The sequence below is a fragment of the Microtus oregoni genome, unplaced genomic scaffold, assembly GCF_018167655.1.
Source record: "Microtus oregoni isolate MIOR12 unplaced genomic scaffold, Mior012 000083F_ref0000379, whole genome shotgun sequence".
Classification (NCBI taxonomy): domain Eukaryota; kingdom Metazoa; phylum Chordata; class Mammalia; order Rodentia; family Cricetidae; genus Microtus; species Microtus oregoni.
In genome coordinates, this window is record NW_024544543.1 from 5,911,507 (window position 1) to 5,930,259 (window position 18,753).

Below are 18,753 nucleotides of genomic sequence, written 5' to 3' on the forward strand. Positions count from 1 at the left end.
GACCTAACTGAAGGGGCTCTTCATGGCCTCGGGACATAAGGGGGTATCGTGGTCATCTGGGAACTTTATGTCTACTTTGGGGCACTTCTAGCTCAAATTCCATTTACCAATCCCGAAAGAATCCACAACATTTTGTAGAGTGAGATGATTCTCAGGGAAAAGGTCATGCCCTAAATCCTCTCTGTGAGGATTGGCCACAAGTACATGAAGTTCAAAGTTGGAGCTGAACTGGCAATTAAAACTTTAATAGAGGAATTATGCACCAACCAAGCCAGTAGTAATTTAGAAAAGGACAGAGCTTGAAATCTGGACGGCACCTCAGAGATCCAGTCTAGTTCTTTTGTTTCTCAGAGGGGCAACTTCACATTGGTTTGAGGCCCTCTTTGACTGCAGAGCTAGTCAGGGCAAACCAGATAAATCTGCATATCCTTTCACTCTGCCCTGCTAGAGCCCCTGCAGTAGCCAGCTGTGTGGCCATTTCCATCTCTTGCTTCATTTACTGAATAGAATAGCATATTAATAGTTTCAGTTACTGGGTATAACAGCATATTAATAAATGTTAAGGTATCAAAAGTATTAGAGAACTATTTTCATTATTTCTTATAAGGATGAACATGATTCAATAAATTTATAGTTAAATTAAGCTTGATGTGCATATTTAATTAGATTTCCTTTGAAGCCATGTGTCCCTCTCCTGGTCTTTTTTTTTTTTTTTTTTTTTTTTGAATTTTCGAAACAGGGTTTCTCCATAGTTTTTGGTTCCTGTCCTGGAACTAGCTCTTGTAGCCCAGGCTGGCCTTGAGCCACCTGCCTCTGCCTCCCGAGTGCTGGGATTAAAGGCATGTGCCACTACTGTCCAGCACCCTCTCCTGGTCTTGATTGAGGCATTGTAGGTATCTCAGGAAGTCTATTAGCAAGCCTTGTATAAATCCACTGTAGTCTTTCTCACAATTGGCTGCCTTTGTTGATGTGTCGTCCCCACTGCCCTTAATCTCAGGGTGTTTGAGAACCAATACCCTTTTATTGCCTCCTGCATTTTTTGTTTATGAAGTTCTTGATATACACTATGGTATGTTATAAAAGAAATAAAATGAAAGAATTTGTGTTCTTGTCTGACTCTGAAGTCACCTTCAAATTAGTACACAACCTTGACAAAGCACTTATCCTCCCTGAGCCTCAAACACCACATTTACAAAATACATAATATATTTTTTCAGGAGATGCACCTAGAGCCAGTATAAAGCTATAGACAAGAATGTTTCAATTTGCTGCTAGAAAACTCCTTCCAGTCATTAGAGTTGTGTATTGGCTAGCTACTTTTGGAAATATAAACCCTAAAAAGGGGAAAAGATAAATATACATTAATGAGCATTATGGGAGAATTGAACGCTAAAATACTAATTCAAACCCTGGAGGAACAGGCTAACTTGCGATGTGGTGATACCCCTTCTTTCCCCCATAAAATTTCTACAGAGTTTGCAGACTATCTGAACAGCATGAAATGATGACTAGGAAATGCTATGCCCAAACACGACATCTTGGAAATTTCCAAAACTACAGAAATACAACAGTTTGCTTGATCTTCTCTTGCCTACTCTCCTACTAAAAAGCATTCTATTACACTTTCTTATTCATTTACTTAGAGGAGGTGCGTGTGCTGTGGCACAGACTTTGGGGTCACATGATTGTTTGAGCTTTCCTTCCACTATGAGGGTTCTTCTGCACCTTTGCCTACTGAGCCATCTCATCCACCCAGCCCACTACCATTTGAAGACCTATACATGACACATATCCTGTCTAACCACATGAGAAAAAAATGCGGCAGGACGAGCCAAGAAGGAATATAAACAAGCAAGCCTAGTGTCTTTACCTCCGTGTAAGTTCTACCCTCTTTGTGCCCAGCCATTTTTGACACAGCTGTCCATTTGTGAACAAATCTAAGCATAAGAATTCAAAGTTTACCTGAAAATGCAGATATATCTTCATTCTGTGAAACTTTTATGTACATAAGATATTAGACATATTAGACCTCTCTTGTTAGTCTGTGTGTTTTGTCATCATGCCTGCCGTAAGACTTGCAGCAGGTGGAAAAGAGATTGTTCTATTTGTCCTCTGCAGATATGAACACAAACCAGGCTGGACATGGTTTTCAGTGTTGTCTCTAAGAGGACAGCCACTTCACCTGCTTGCATACCATGATCCTCGAATTCCAGGTGATGACATTAATAACAGTTTTTCTATCTCCCCTCTACGTTTATTGTACAATTAATAAATTTCCACCTATATGGAAATTAATATTATCTAAATCAAGCAATGTATCATTATTAAGATACTTCAGGAGTGTTCTCACATGTCCCCTACAGAGATATAATTTCTGTTAAATCAGCTGCATAGACCGCCTCCTGTGTGAGCAGGTTTAATATTAGTGTAAAAGCTAACACATCACCATCTGCTTAGCATTATGTACTCCTGACTATGTTTGGATACAGTTAATACCTGGCTTGACAAGTATGTAGTGGCATATAGATTTAACACCCTTTTCTACTGAATTGTATGCCCCCAGGTTTCTCAGTATTTTCAGAGTCTCGGTACGTTTCATTGCTTACCACTTGGCCCCCAGATTGGTACTATGCTCTACCTCCATCTATACTGAAGAAAACATACTCCATTAATACGTCGTACTGATCGGCTGCATAATAGCAACATATAACAAAGTCTGAAGCAATAATGCTATGATTTTCTAGTTCACCAATCTGAGTATCAATGGGAACAGATCTGGGTGAAGCTGGATCTGATTCCCATTGCTCATGAGTTTAGGTCCACTCCCTGATTCCTTCTCTTTTGTAGACCAGAAGTCATCTAAAACATGCTCTTCTCTTGGGGAACTAGCAGAACAGTGCTAGAAAGTCCACAAACAAACTGACCCTCCAATAAAACAACATTATCTGTGATAACATGACCAAACCTATGACCAGTGGAGAAGAGAACCAACCTTTTTATTCAACAAAGGAAGGGCTTCACATTCTGTAAAACACATTTCTAATCGAAATTTTCAGTTCTGTTGAGTTGACTTATCAAAATAACTATTTGGGTGGTTGAAGATAATTATATTTTAAAATGTCTAATTTCTTTGACTGGAATTTAGCCTACTCTGTTTTTCTCCAGTTAGGCTTCCAGTTCTGGAAATTAGTGTACTTTATCCTATATAAAAATGTCCTTTTGAATAATTGAGATAAATTTTAATGTCCCCAAAGTCTTTAGAAATTTCTCCATTAGTTCATTGTTCAAAGTCCCTAGAAATAAATGGGTTGGTTAGCATACAATTCATAATATAGAAATTGATTGTCAATTCTAGTGTATTGCTCACCATCAACACCCTAATATCTACAGTCATTCAGAAGCAGCTATACAAAAGAGATGAAAATTTAAACTTTATTATTTATTGATGCTGGGATCAAATGTACCTCTGTAACTTGTATATGCAAATTTTGAATCTTTAAGTTCAAAAATAATGGAAAGAAAACAACCTGTGTCCACAACAGAGTCTCAACCCTAATGACTTCTGTTGTAATCCAGAATGTTTATGATTTTATAATGTTCTCTTTAAATTTGGCTCACCATTTGGCCTTAATATTAAAAATAGAATTTTAAAGGTGTTTGATTTTTTACTACTACAAAATGTCACTTTTGCAGCTAAAACTGCTTTGAAATGAAATCTATCCTCTGACGAGGTTGCAAGGCTTAGCTCATTTTCCCTTTTGTGTATGGGGGACATGGGTCACTTCCACTCTAGACAAGTGGACTGCCCCCAAGTTCTGCTTCACTCCATACCTTCTCAATAAATATAGGTGAGACTGGCTTCTATTTAATAAACCACTGATGGTTGTTGCCTCCTGTGCTGGCACAAGAATATGTATTTCGATTCACTGTGATTTCTGGTTTGCTTACATACTATGCACATAGGTTTCTTACCTTATCTTTCAGGCCTTTTTTTTTTGTGCATTAAAACCTTCTTGTGTAGACTTCTCTCATTACTCTGCTTATTTTCAATTTTTATGGATTGTACCTGGCTCTTAATACACAGGTTTATTTTAACAATCATCTGTAAAGTATAAAGTTAAATCAAGCATTCACCCTTCTACTCAGGAAGACATTTGACATGTATATCGGAGATGTATTTCTTCATATTTCTTCTTATAATTTTCTAGAGTACTTTTTTCTGTTTATTTTGTTCCTGTTTCATTTTTTGAGAATTATACTCATTGGTGCATCATTTACACTCCTCCCTTTCCTGCTTTCAAACAGAATTTCTACATTTGAGTAAAGATAAGAAGCTATTTTCTTGATTTTATAATTTCATTAGCAATGCAGTAATTGAATGTGTAATTTTATACTTAGACTATCAAGGGGAGTTTTAAATGTGATTTACCTTTTCAAATCAATTATTTTTCATCTTTAGTATACTATTGATATTGCTAATTTCTTCTGTTTGAAGCGTTGAAGTCATCTATTTTGCAGTCAGTGTGCAAGAAGCTAAACACAAACTTATCTGATATTGGTCAGATTTATTAAACATATGATGTAAACAATAATTAAAGGAAAGAAATCTGAGAGAGAGTTGGGGAGGGTTGCTTGGGAGATGCCGAAGAGAGAAAAAGGAAGGGGAAATAATGTAATTATATTATACTTTCAAAAAATAAAACAAGTATTATTAAAAATAAAACATCACCTACCTGACCAGCAGTGTCCAAGATGTCTAAGTAAGCAGGTTCATTGTCAATCCTCACCTGGGTTTTGTAAGCATCTTCTGAAAAACATAAGACAAAGTTTCGCTGATGAGTTTTCCACAGGAAATTCTGGGGTTGAATTTGAAATTTTGTAAAAAGACACTCTAAGTTACTGATAACTTATTTAAATAATAGATGAAGAAAGCAAAGAATATAACAGAGTTGGTAGTGAAATCTATAAATGTCTTAGAATGCTAGGTGTGGTGACACACACCTCTGATCCCAGCCCTGGAGAGAGAGAGACAGGTGGGGCTCTGTGAGTTTGAGGCCTATCTGATCTATGTCAGGAGTGACAAGCCAGGCAGGGCAAGAGAGGTAGTTTGATGTGGGATTCCCCCTGTGTGTTGTGAATACCATTGATTAATAAAGAAACTGTCTTGAGCCTGCGCAGGGAATAGAGCTAGGCAGGGAAAACTAAATTGAATGCTGGGAGAAAGAAAGGCAGAGTTAGAGAGAAGCCATGTAGGCAGACAGGCCAGTAAGCCACAGCCATGTGACAATACACAGATTGATAGAGATGGGTTAAATTAATATGTAAGAGTTAGCCAATAATAAGCTAGAGCTAATTGGCCAAGTAGTGATTTAAATAATACAGTTTCTGTGTGATTATTTTGGTTCTGGGCAGCAGGAACCAACAAGCAGTTCTTTCTTCCTACAGTAGTTCGGAGGTTAAGAGCCTTTTTTCTTCCAAGTTTTTTTTTCCAGCACTCACATGATGGCTCACAGCCAACTGTATATAACTCCAGTTCCAGGAGATCTGATATCCTCTTCTGACTTCTGTAGGCTTCAGGCACACACCTGGTGCACATACATACATGCAAGCAAAACATTCTATACATAAAAATAAAATAAATATGTCTAAACAAACAAACAAAAAGCAAAAGCTTACATGGAGAAACATCATGATACTGGATTTGGAAATTCATTCTTGCACAGGCCACAAAATTATAGAAACCTTTATATTTCTAATATTCACAGTTGAAGAGATTGCTTTGATATTTCCTGAGAGAAGGAAGATGGGAAAGTACTACATTTTCAGTACAGGAGATACTGTGTATGCATGTCTATGAATCACTGAATAACGATAACTAACATGTTTGCCTGGGTCTGAAGCCCTGGACAAGCCTCTGAATGTTTTCCTTTATTTATTTCCATGTATGTTCTTATTGCATTTAACCTACCACAACAGATTACAGCCTGATGAAGTGTAACAGTGGGTTAAGGTCATCTGCAATTCTGGGACCTTGAGCTCATGGATTCCCGAAGGTCTTATTTTGCCCTGTTCACTGTTTATATTGTAAAGAAGATGCTGACAGATCCATTGCCAGAAAGTGTTTAGAGCATCACTTCGGAGACATCAATAAGTATCAGGCTGCCGATTTTAAACCACAACTGGACAAATGAATTATTTTAAAATATCTTTATTCAAAAGGTAATACTGATCAACCATAGGAGATGTTTTTTTCTGATGAGCAGTGTTGAAAACCTCCAACAAACTAAATGCTTGTTTGCCCAGGGAGATAGAAGACACACATGCACATGTCCACACATGTGTATGATGTGCATAGACAAAGAATCACACAGACAGAACCCAAAGAACACTTAATAGTGCACAATCATAGGAATTATAAAGTTTTTTATCCTATTATTCTTTTTTTTCAGCCACTTTATAAAGAGAGTATCTGTGGGATCACAGGGTTTTTTGTTTGTTTTGTTTTTGTTTGTATGGTACAAAGAATTAATTTTTAGTTTCCTAACAGAGAAACAGTTACTGGAAGTGAGGATTACAAGAGAGCCTCAGATCGCGTGCTTGCTTATTTAAATGCAAAGGCCCAGGAAGCAGCCTGCAGAGGTTGGGGAGCTGAGTAACCAAGGCTGGGGCCCTCTGTGTGACCATCTGACGCTGTGACAAGACAGCACGTGGGACTCACATTAAAAAAGAGCCCCTTTCGGGATCAGAAAAACCTCTTCAAAAATAATAGATGTAAACCATCTGGGAACTAAAATCGGGCCAGGGAGCCAAGACTTTTTTCTCTGTTTTTTTAGATATATCCATCCATGTATACATTCTAGTATGAGAAATCTGGGTCACCTTTCTGGCCTGAATAGAGGCTAATCCCTTTCATTTCCTCTCCATAAACAATCTTTCTTTCAGTTCCCATTCATCCACTCCCTTTGAGGCTACCCATGCAGAAACAGACTGTCAGAAACATTCCGTTGAATGCATAGAAACACTTTCCTGAATTTCAACCATCTGCCTATAGTGCCTACCCTGAAGTGAGCTCATTTATCTTCCCAAGCAAAAGGCTAAAAGTACACAAAGCTTCTTCAGGAAGAAATGATCACAGATGCATGCTACATTCTTTAAACAGAAAAGCACAATAGGACTGCATTCATGGAGGCACCAACTACCTTAAAATTCATCTCAACCTGCAGGTATTTAACATGAGACCAGAGTATTTGTTCTTCACTCTGCTCCTACAGCAGAATTTTATACACCAAAATAATAAAGGCTTATATTTAAGTTTTTAATCCATCACATTTTATGTAGACTGGGTTGGTCAGCCATCTACCTTGTTTGTAAAGTGTAGATAGCTGTACATAAAGAACAAGACTTCTTACATGGTTCTACAGGGGAGCACATGTCATAGTACACTGGAAACAAAAAAGCACAATTCACATTCAAGATACACTATGCTGTGAATTTTTAGACAAACTATATGAATCAAAAACCTTGTCTGCTATTTCTGTTTGCACATATTCAAATGCATATTTACCAAGCAGAAAAATCACAGAGGATTAACAAGATGTATTTTCAACAATCACCAAATATATTTTTGGATATTTGGATATTTTAAAATGCATGAAGTATTCGGGAAAACCTTTTAATTCTTTCCCAGAGTAATTTGTATTTATATAAGTAACTTAAAAATATGTTAGTTGTAAATATTAAGGACATTTAAAGGCATAAAATATGTAATTGAGAAGATATTATTGAATTTTCACTACATGATTTTAACATATCATAATACTTGAATGTTTCTTTCTTGATTTAATTATATTGTTGAAAATATTTCACTGAAACTGTTTTTCTATAAATTTGAGCCTGTGCATTTCTCCAAGATAGCAATTGTTGACACAATATTTTTTTACCTAATATTTTTAAAAGGAAATAAATAATACAAAGGCTCAACTAAGGTATTTGGGGGCCTTTCTAGGAGGTCTTCTTACATAAATCTTGTCTGTTGTACATATGAGAACATCTGTGTGTATGCGTATTTATTGTGCACATGCATGATACATATATATGTAGAGTAGAAGTCTTGAAAATGGACAGTACGAACTCTTCTGTCTTGATTAAACCCAGAGGATACAACATGGGTTCAAATCTGCATTTGGATCAATTTGACACTAATATCAGGATCAATGTACTAGCATCATCCACATAGATTTAAGAGCTCTGCTAGGTGATAGAAATGTACAGAAGTCTACTAGTGGTAATACCATTCTAAGCCAAGTCTTCTCTCACCAAAGCCAAGATGAAGCTATTAATCTTTGTGGAAGTTGCCCTTCAGAGGCTCTGTAGCACAGAGTGGGCTTAAAAGCAGATTGCTTCTTCATAATTCTTACATAGAAATGAAGACCAATTTTATAGTCAATCTCAAAGACCTGCAGACTCTTCACCATGGTCTGAAGGACACAGAAGGCAACAAAGTTCCTGTGAAGGGTATAAGTAAAATCTGAGAATGAAGTTGCAAGTCATGTTGTGGTATAAGTTATACAGTGCAGCAAAGGCGCATATTCAGAACATAGAAAGCGTTTAGACAAGACACTAAAAAGATGAAACTTCTTGTATGCAGGAGAAGTAAGCAAGGTATTCAGTGATGTATTTTCTTTGTTAGGTTGGGAACTGTTATATTTGTAGACATTTGTATATGTGTTTTTTTCTGTTATGATTCATATTATAATACTGTAGACATCATAACATTTATTTTTCATTTGTTATATTATTTATTCTTTTTTGCATCATAACAAAGCATTATTCACCCTTATTCAAAAAAAATGAGTTCTATAATTTGACCAATTAAAATTTGTAAATATATTATTTGTATATGACACAGAATTTACATATATATGTTTATATACATATATTATGTATTTACATACATATGTACATATAGATTTTGAATTGATAATTTATATATAAGAATTACAAGATACTGATATATACTGCTATGTAAAGAAATTTGTTATTTATTCATCATATTTTTGTCCAGTTTCTCTGCCAATTCAATTTCAAGTCCTGATAGCTTTCTGAATTTTCTGACAGTGCTGATGAATATAGTCTGTGGGGATGGAATATGGAAGGATTTCAAATATCCTTTATATTCCCAAATATTTTTCTACTGGTATAACATGATCCCTCAAAGTCCATCCTGGTGCTTAATTCCTTCTAAGATAAACAACTTAGTTTCCAACAAAATTAAAAGTGAGGTAAAATATTAATACATTATTAACCACAAACACCTTATCCTAAGATCACATTTGCTCAAGCTTAGCTGTCAGGAGAGACAGAAGAATGTGGCCTTGACAGAATGATCGTCAGGGATGATATAAGTGTAAAGGTCAAAAACTACTGCAGACAGCCTTGGATGCAGAAGCAGCAGAGTAGCCAGTGAATAAAAACGGTGCAGAAGGTAAATGATCACCAAGACCTGAGAGGATTCGGGGTGGGAGCAGCATCCTGAAGAGCTGTGTTCATATGGGGAGGGCATTCATTTCCTTCTAGTTTCTTTCTTAAATTGATGAGGAAAATGAAGCAATTTTATGTACTGATGCTGAGCAGAGTTAAAGCAAGTGAACACCATGTATATACACCAAAATTAAATTTAGCACATAGGAACTCTACATAAGTGATTCCATACTTGTCTTCTATGAAACTTGACAATTCTTGAACTATTAGACCCTCTAAGGGATGCAAAAATGAAATTTCCATAAAGAGAAGAATGGTTTATTTTATTGGTTTTGTTTTTGTGGCTTGAATAATAAATCAGTGTTGAAAACGTTCCCAGAAAAGTAGTGTTTTTTTTTTTTTGAAGATCTTGTTAAAATGCAAATCTTAGTTTAGTCCAGAGCTGGATTAGTAATCTACATTTTAATAAACTGCCGGGCCATGTAAACTAGTCCAGAAAAATTCTATAATAGATACTGAGATGTTCAACATATGTAAACAAGCCAAAAAGCACAGAGGAATAAGTGGTACAGGTATAAGCTAAAACTAAAGTCCCAAGAACTTGGGCTTTTATGCAAAACCAGCTACGAAGGTAGTGAAGTAAGAATTTATAAAAACAAGAGTGCTCCACCTTCAGTAGCAAGGAGGCACTCAGAATCCACTGTGCTTTCCAAACAAAATCTTAAGAGGGGTCAAAAATAATAATTTACAGGTCTTTCTGTTTATGAACAAAGTATTTTATTGTTACTTCTTATTGGGAGCTGAACTCAGGGCCGAATATCTTCTAAGAATATGTACTACTGAGATATATCAATGGACTCTCTTTAAATGTGTTTTGAGACAGGGGTAGTATACTAATAATACTAATACTAAAAATCACTCTGTAGATTGGGTAGAAACTTAAATTTGCCATTCTCCTGCTTCTTCATCCTGAGTGGGTAATATAGGCATGGACCAACATTTCTGATGCTAAACTTCCTAACAGAAATAAAAGATTGGTCTGAAGGGGGTGTTAGTTATATCCCTGTGGAAAATGGCTGACATAAACAACTTAAAATGAGGCAAGCTTTATTTTAATCATGGCTTCCGAGGTTTCAGTGGGTGGACTCCTGGAGACACATGTTTGGACAGAATGTCATGACACTGAAATGATGGCCGGAGAAATAGCTTCTCCCCATGGAAGAATGGAACCAGGCACTAAGAAAGCAATTAACGGGGACTAAATATAGCCTTCAAAGTCAGAGCCCATTGACCTCCTTCCTCCAGCTAGTCCCCACCCTGTTAAGTTTCTAGAGCCTCCCAGATTTGTACCACTCCCTGGGAATCAAGCCTTTAATATGTGAGCCAGTGAATAGCACTTCTTATTCTCACCATAAGAAAATAATTTACGAAGTTGAATGAGTGATGACTATGTAACTATGAATCTAGGTCTTTTGGCCAAGCTCTCTAGATGAAAAGGCTTTTTATAACTGGAGAAGATAAACATAGCATTTTCTTTTCATGACCTATTTTCAACTATCAGGAAAAGATAATTTATAATTTTCTATGCAGAAAACTTTACTGTTTGCTAAATTCAGGCAGGATATTCTTCACTTTTAATTTCTGTTCCTTAAATCTAACACAGTCTTAGTTATGTATTTTTGTAGGTACGAAATAATAGAAAAGCAATGTCCTTTGCTACTTCAATCAATTCATATTAATTTGATATTCAAAATTTAGACATATATTTTTTGAAATGTCAATACTCATAACAACATAATTTGTTTTAGACTGTGAAAGCAGAAGTTTCTTTTACATAATTTTAATTTTATACTCATACCCATACACATACATACCACCCACCAGTGAAAAGATCAGAGGATATGGATTTTAGAAAAGTAGAAAGCTAATTGGTTATTTATTAGTGTGTATGACTCATACACTGGCAGTTAAAAGATGTTTCCATGATCATAGAGCAGAAGAGTGTTTATATTGGAAATCTGTGTCAATTGTCCAGGTTGGCAAGTTAAGTGAGTTCTAAAACCAGTTACACTGCCAGCCATTATGAATTGATCTGGGAACAGAAACAGAGCAGGAAACAGTACGTGGATCAAAGTTTATTAGGGATCTTACCACATTATTAGATGCTTTTAGCTTTATTTATATTATTCATCAAAGAAGATTCACAGAAGACACAAAGGCAATGCATCTAGGAAAAGAAAATGATAAACAAAAAAAGGCAAGGTGGACTTCTGACAACTGCTAGAAATACTATATTTTCCAGACTTCTTATTTTCTCTTTTTGTATGAGAATCCTATTGAGAACCAGAAGATAGAACTAACATTTGTAAAGAGAAACTGAAACCCCAAGATACGGTGTTAGACTAGAAGTCTCCTTCAACAGAGTGAAAAACTATTTTGTATGATTAATGGTGTCTTATGAATCCAAGAAATGTGTGATGGCATTTGAATCACAACCATGCATGAAAAAGGACATCAGATAGGCATTTGACTTGTTATCCCAGGTGACAAACGGAGAAACACAACATGACAGCAAAGATGATTGATAGGGTTAGTAAGTGTTTAAATGGCTTCCTCCACCATGATAAATCACAGATTGTTGTCAAAATGGTGAAAGTCTTCTAGATTATTCTTCCATTTGCCATACTGTGTTTACCATTTTATTAATGATTAAAAGAATACACACTCATATGGAAAGATGTGTAAGACTTGAGGATGATAATGGTGGCTTAGGCATTGTTATAACTGGAATTGTAAGGGTTCCTGATGATATTGGCAATGGATAGTTTGTAACACAACACTCAGTGGAGACAAATACAATTTTCTATCTTTGTTTTCTCTTTAATGCCTGAGGACATGAGAATGATATTTGAATTAAAAATAGTAGTTTTGATTTTAAAAAAAATGGGGGTAAGATTTTTCTGCTTGAGCCAATGAAGCACAGCATTTACAGAGCCTTGGGGTTGGATTAGAAAGATGTCAAAACCATCTTCGCTTAGAGAGCATTGGAGACGCGGCCTCTCCTATTCAGCCCACAGAGGAAATGCTCTGTTTGCTGGAGGGGAAGAAATTCTGAGTCTTACAGAGATAAAAGGTGATGAACTCAAGGGATAAGTGTTGAGAATGGGTTCGGGGGAGAGATTAAGAGAGTTCATGCGAGCAAACTCCACTGGAAAAGGACTGAGCCAGCAACCTGGGCCAGAGCAGGCCTGGGATGGTGAACTCCACAGGAGCAGGAGCAGATCCAGACCAGGAACATTTGGGGAGCCAGGACTAAGCCAGCGACCTGGGCCAGAGTAGACCTGAAACAGTGAATTCCACAAGACCAGGTACAGAGGAGCAATCAATGCGCAAGTGGACCAGAGCTAGAGACCTCTGTGGATCCAGGCATGAATCTGGGACCTTCGAGGGAGTAGACCTGAGACAGGACCCCAGCCAGTCCAAAAGTGAGTCTGGAACCTCCAGGAACTAGGCCTGAGTTAGGACCTCTGTGGGTCTGGGCATGAGTCTGGGACCTCCAAGAAAGTAGTCAGGAAACAGGTCTAGATAGGAGTCTGGGACCTCTGAGAAACTAAGCCTGAGCCAGGTGTTCTGCATGTCTGGGCACACCAGAATCTGTGACCTCTGAGGGAATACATCAAAGCCAGAGACCTTTGCAGGACCAACCCCAAGCCAGGGACCTCTGCAGGAGCAGATCCAGACCAGGGACATTTACAGAAAAAGGTCTAAGCCTGCAATCTAAGCAAGAGCAGGCCTGTGATTAAACTCCACAGGAGTAGAGCAAACCCTGGGAGCTCTGAGCAACCTCCAGGAACATAGAGAGAACAACTGGATAACTGGAACCTTGGCACTGAATGCACCTCAAGGAGCAACCATCTGAGTCTTGGATCCACTGGCGCTTGGAAGATTAATCACCAGAGTCACAGACAGCCCCAGCTACACCAATTAGAGGAAAAGATGAGTAGACAAAGAATACATGTGACACCACAAAGAGCAACAAGACACCTGTAAAATCTAGTGACCCTACAATAGCAAGACTTGAACAACCAAATATAGATGAAGCAGAAAAAAATGACCTAAGAAAACAACTTCAGGAAAATTTTTGAGACTCTTAAAAAGGAAATGAGAAATTCCATCAAAAAAATGAAGGAAAAGACAAACAAAAAATTGGAAGACATCAACAAATCCTTTAAAGAAAACCCAGAAAAGACAATCAAACATATGAAAGAAACTATTCAAGACTTGAAAACTAAAATAGAGACAAAAGAAAACACAAAATGAGGGAATTATAGACAGAAATCATGAGAAAACGATCAGAAAATTACAAATGCAAGCATAAACTGCAGAATACAAGAGATGGAAAAGAGAATCTCAAGCGCTGAAGATACAATCGAGGAAATAGACTCATCAGTCAAAGAAAAAAAAGCATTAAATTTAACAAAAGCTTAACACAAAATATCCAGGAAATATGGGACACCATGAAAAGACCAAAGCTAAGAATAATAGGTATAGAAGAAGGAGAAGTTAAACTCAAAGCCAAAAAAAAATCTATTTAACAAAGTCATAGAAGAAAACTTGCCCAACCTAAAGAGAAGGAGCTCTGGAGATTAAAGGAATTAGCAGTGGGTGGTCACAGGGAAGACACAAAACAAGGTTCAGATAAAAGTGGAAGAAGACCAATTTGATTTGCCTATATACTCATTGGAGCAAACTTCCAGCGACCTTTAGAGAAAACTGAGTCCTTCCCCCACGCACACCTGCCCCTCACCCCCACCAGAAGCCATCTGCTGGGAAGAGCTATACTTCAGCATCCTTATCACAGTTTTTAAGGGCTCTCCTCAATAACTACCGGTCTGGACTGTTCTTTTGGGGGGTGGAAGGGACACAAAGGTGGGAGGGTGGACCTGGAGGAATGGGAAGTAAATGTGATCAGAATGTATTGCACAAAATGCCCAAATAATTAATACAAATACTATGTTGGAAGAAAACATATCTTACAGAAGTTGGCAAGTGCTCCTTCATGGTTTATTGAAAGAATGCTCACATTTGTTTTGGTTGGTTGCTTGGTTGGTTGATTCTGGCTGTGCTGGGGCTCGAAATTTGTGACTTGTACGTTTTAGGTTCAATGCTCTGCTGCTGAGCTATCTGCCAACACACTTTGCACTTTCTATTTTTTTGTGATCCAATGCAGTTCACTAAAGTTGCTTCCATTAAAAAAAAAAGTGGGATAAGAAAACAGACAAAAGTACCCTCAAAATTAACTTTAAGTAGAAAATTATGTCATAAAACATTAAGAAAATAAAAGAGAGAGAGGAAGGGAGGGAGGGAGAATAGGAAGGAAGAGACAGCAAGAAAGAAAATATTATAGGTAGATGTCTCAATGGGTGAATTCTTACTTTACAAGCATGTAATTCTAGAAAAAAGAAAGTTCATATCCCTAACCCCCACATCAAAACCAAACATGTAACATATGTCTGTTACTCAAGTGCCGGAGGACACAGATGGGGAGATGCCCTGAACTCACAGGCTGACCAGTTTAGTCAATTAGTGAACGAAAACTGGCCCCAAAATATTAAGTTGAGAACAATTGAGGAATATACCCCAATATGATTCTCTGGTTTCTACAGTCACCTAATTACACACACACACACACACACACACACACACACACACACACCATATATCACAATATAAAAAAATTAATAAATATATACAAATAAAAACAAATAATATTGTAGAGAGGTTTCATGTAAGCAATGATGCCTTAAGACTTGCAGAACCCAAACAGAAAATTCTAAAAGGGAAAATAAACTAAAAGGTGAAACTGTTCAGGAGAAAAACAAATGCATGACAGAGAAGGAAGCTCTAAAATACCAATGAGTTACATTTACAAAGGGGAACTATGTTTTGGCTAAACCTTTTATTACAAATGATCTTAAATCATGTGTCTTACAATAACATCAAGCAGGACTTTTATGGAAATGCTATGCTTAGTTCTGGAGTGGGAAATTAATAAGATGAACCAAGGTTACACTGCACATTAAACCAGGAGAAAGCAAATGATAACTGATAGAATCATGTTCAAAGAACTCAAAGACAATTTTAAAACAAGCCATTAGTAAACAATGTGCAGTAGGACTATACTAAGGACAGTGAGGGGAAGGAAATAAAACAGTCAAATATTTTAAACCAGTAACTTAGTGATGACAGAATAAGATTGATCATGTTTGCAAAGACTAGAAAATCAGCTTCCCCTTTTGAAAACTGGTAACTGATTTAAAAAGACTCAAGACATTTATGCATAAAATGAATCACTAAATAAACAACATTTGACAGAATATTTTACTTTATAAAGTATTCCATACAATAAGAAATACAGAAATTATAGGTGTTGGAGAGTCAACATTTTATATCTACTAATGGTTATTAATAGCTGTCAACATTGTCTTTGGATCTAATATACAATATGATTTATAAATTTACCTTTTCATAAGATATCAAATATGATTTTAACTTAATCACTAGATCAAACTACAGCTTAGGAGGAAATTCCAAGTGTCCACTAGAATAGTAAGGTACACAATAGACACCCCCAAGCATTATGAGAAACTGCATAGATTAGTGTTGTGCCTAAACATGTGCACACATGAATAAAGAAGGTGGAGAAGGAATTAGAATGTAATTTTAGAAAAAAAATATATAACAAGAGTTGCTTGTTGGTGGACATTGTGCAGGTAATTTGGGGCAACAAGGAAGATTCTGCTGTTTATTGACTGGTGACTATATAACAAAGTGTTTTGCTTCTATGGAATCATTAAAGTTTTTGATTATCTAATATTATTTTCAGTAAACAATAATAAATAGTTAAGCAAAGAGAGAAAATAAATATTGACTATTTAATACTAAACAAACATGCAATTCAGCATGACACCTCTGAGAACATCTGACATATCTATGAGCTGTGAAAATTAAGATGGACCTGTATAAATATTTCATAAAGGGTTGTACATGAATCTGTTCCCGAGGAGTCATAAACAAACATTCATCCATCCCCGATGAAGGAAAGACAACAGATCAAAGTAAGGACACCATCAAAGTCTAATGTGGTCAGCCAGTAAATGTATTGGGGTTGCTTACAGGAATATTGGATGATGGCCACATGCACGGGCAGCAAAGACAAAGACAGCTGCATTAACACAGCCTGCCACAGCCATGACAGGAGCTCACAAAACCCAAAAAACAAGGAACACAAGGCCTGACTCGTAAGCAGCTTCATTAGTCTGTCTTCTGGGAAGCTCAGCAGCTCTGAACCTCTTCTAGGCGGCTGAGCTGGTGGTCTAAGAGTGTCTCTCAGCAGTCCTGATCCCTGTGGTAAACTTGGTGAGGCAAGGGCCTAATGCATCTATTCAATTCCAGAGACTTTTTGAACGTTTTGAGGTTTACTTCCAAGTCTCAAGGAGCTCATGTTCTCCCCGCGCCCTCCTCCCCTCAGGCGGAATGTTCAACCTCCCTTTAAAGCATGCTGTGAGAGGTTCCCTGTGGAATGAGGATTCATGTAGCAATCCATCAGATTTGATCAAGTAGCATCAGTGTTACTCCCTCTAGGAGTGAAAAAAAAAAAACCAGAAGAGTCTCCCATATTTATAAACTCCTTTCCTAATTGGTTAAATACATGAAGAACCATGCTTGCCTTTCTAAAGTGTGCCACACATCAAATAAGATACTTGATTAACATCCAAATCATTAATTACTGATAGGCAATGTGGCACCTGCTACCACTCCAAAGATTCTTCAAAGTGATATTTTATAAAATTCGCGTTTATTCCAAAATATGAGATAGAAATCAATTTATCAATTAAGAATGCCCGTGAATAAACTTAATGTAAATAAACCTAAAACATTCCAATGTTTATACCTAAACATTTCCAACACGGAAAAGATTGATGGAGTGTATCTAAGCCAGTCACAAATGTTTATTTTTTTAAATGCATCCTTATTTTAAAGAAGAAAGAAAAATAAAACTTCAGGTGTGGTTTTCAGTTAGTAGACCTGACCAAAGCTGAGTGGGTCATTTAAGACAAAGCAGAATTGGTGCTGAGACTCTAATTCCTTCTGTTAAAGTTTAGAAAGAAGCAGGCTTCCCTCGCAGAGATAAACCCCTCCAGTGTCAATACCACTGAAGTAGTAAAGGGGAAGTTTTAGGTAAAACTGTTCCATGATGGCGTTTAGAGAATCAAGGCCACTTGAATATTTTTACAATCCATCCTCCCTTCATGAACAGATTGAATATTTCCATGGTCTTATTAAAGACAATTTCAGAAGTGCTTTTCTGCATCATTGGATGTCATTTTAATCATACCAAATCTTATGGAAATTTATGTTTAATTCTAAAGCATGCTCCACCCACTACCATATTCCAATTAAAGCATGACATTGACACATCCCAGGCCCCCACACGGTTCAGTGTTTAGACTGCACACAATTTCAAAGGCTGGTATCTCTCCAAACCAGGGAGCCTCTTTAACCTATAATTTGCATAATGCATTCATTTTCAGATTAGTCACGTGGTTAATGAGTGTCTTGGAGAATGTCCAGTTTTATCACCTCTGTTGTACTTCCCTTATTTCAGCCACCAGACTCAATTAACAATGCCAGCTATTGCCAAGTGGTGTACACAGTATAAATTAGACTTGTTCATTTGTTCCAGAAAACAATCACATCCACTGCAATTTGGAAATTGTTTTCCATCAGTGAGTATAATTAATTGTTAAAATGTGAATCAGCAAGCATTTTCCTTCCTTGCATAAACCAGGGTTTCAGCTATTCACTATTCCATGTTTATCACATGCAGTATTTGCTCTTCACAGACTTCATCTCAAATCCTCGAAGAAACGCTATAAATTTTGTAAGGAAGTTCTTCAAATAATGAGGTTGTGTTTTAGAACTTGAATTAAGTAGCAATCTTTCATGAGAATGAATGAGTGTAAAATTGGCTTTTTAATGAAGAAGGGGGGTATGGATTATTCAACATTGTATTTTACTTCTTGCAGTTTAATTAAACTTTGCAAAATAGAACTTATTGAACATCCAGCCTTGATATAAAAATGTTGTTCTATGTCTTTCTGACATACCTATCTCAATTTAAGGGGCTTTATTTTTTTCTTAATTGTGTTATTTTATTTCATTGTCAAAAATTTTTCAGGCTCTAGTTATTAATAATTATGAATTATTAAA

The 18,753-nt window shown here is 36.7% G+C and overlaps 1 protein-coding gene across 1 annotated transcript in view; it reads right to left on the reverse strand.

Moving 5' to 3' along the window:
* LOC121441906 (GTP-binding protein Rit2-like) overlaps positions 1-18,753 on the reverse strand; it is a 243,639-nt gene that overhangs the window by 196,865 nt on the left and 28,021 nt on the right. The window contains exon 4 of the mRNA XM_041643313.1: positions 4,734-4,807. Coding sequence (XP_041499247.1) covers positions 4,734-4,807 — 74 coding nt within the window. The remainder of the gene's footprint in view (positions 1-4,733; positions 4,808-18,753) is intronic.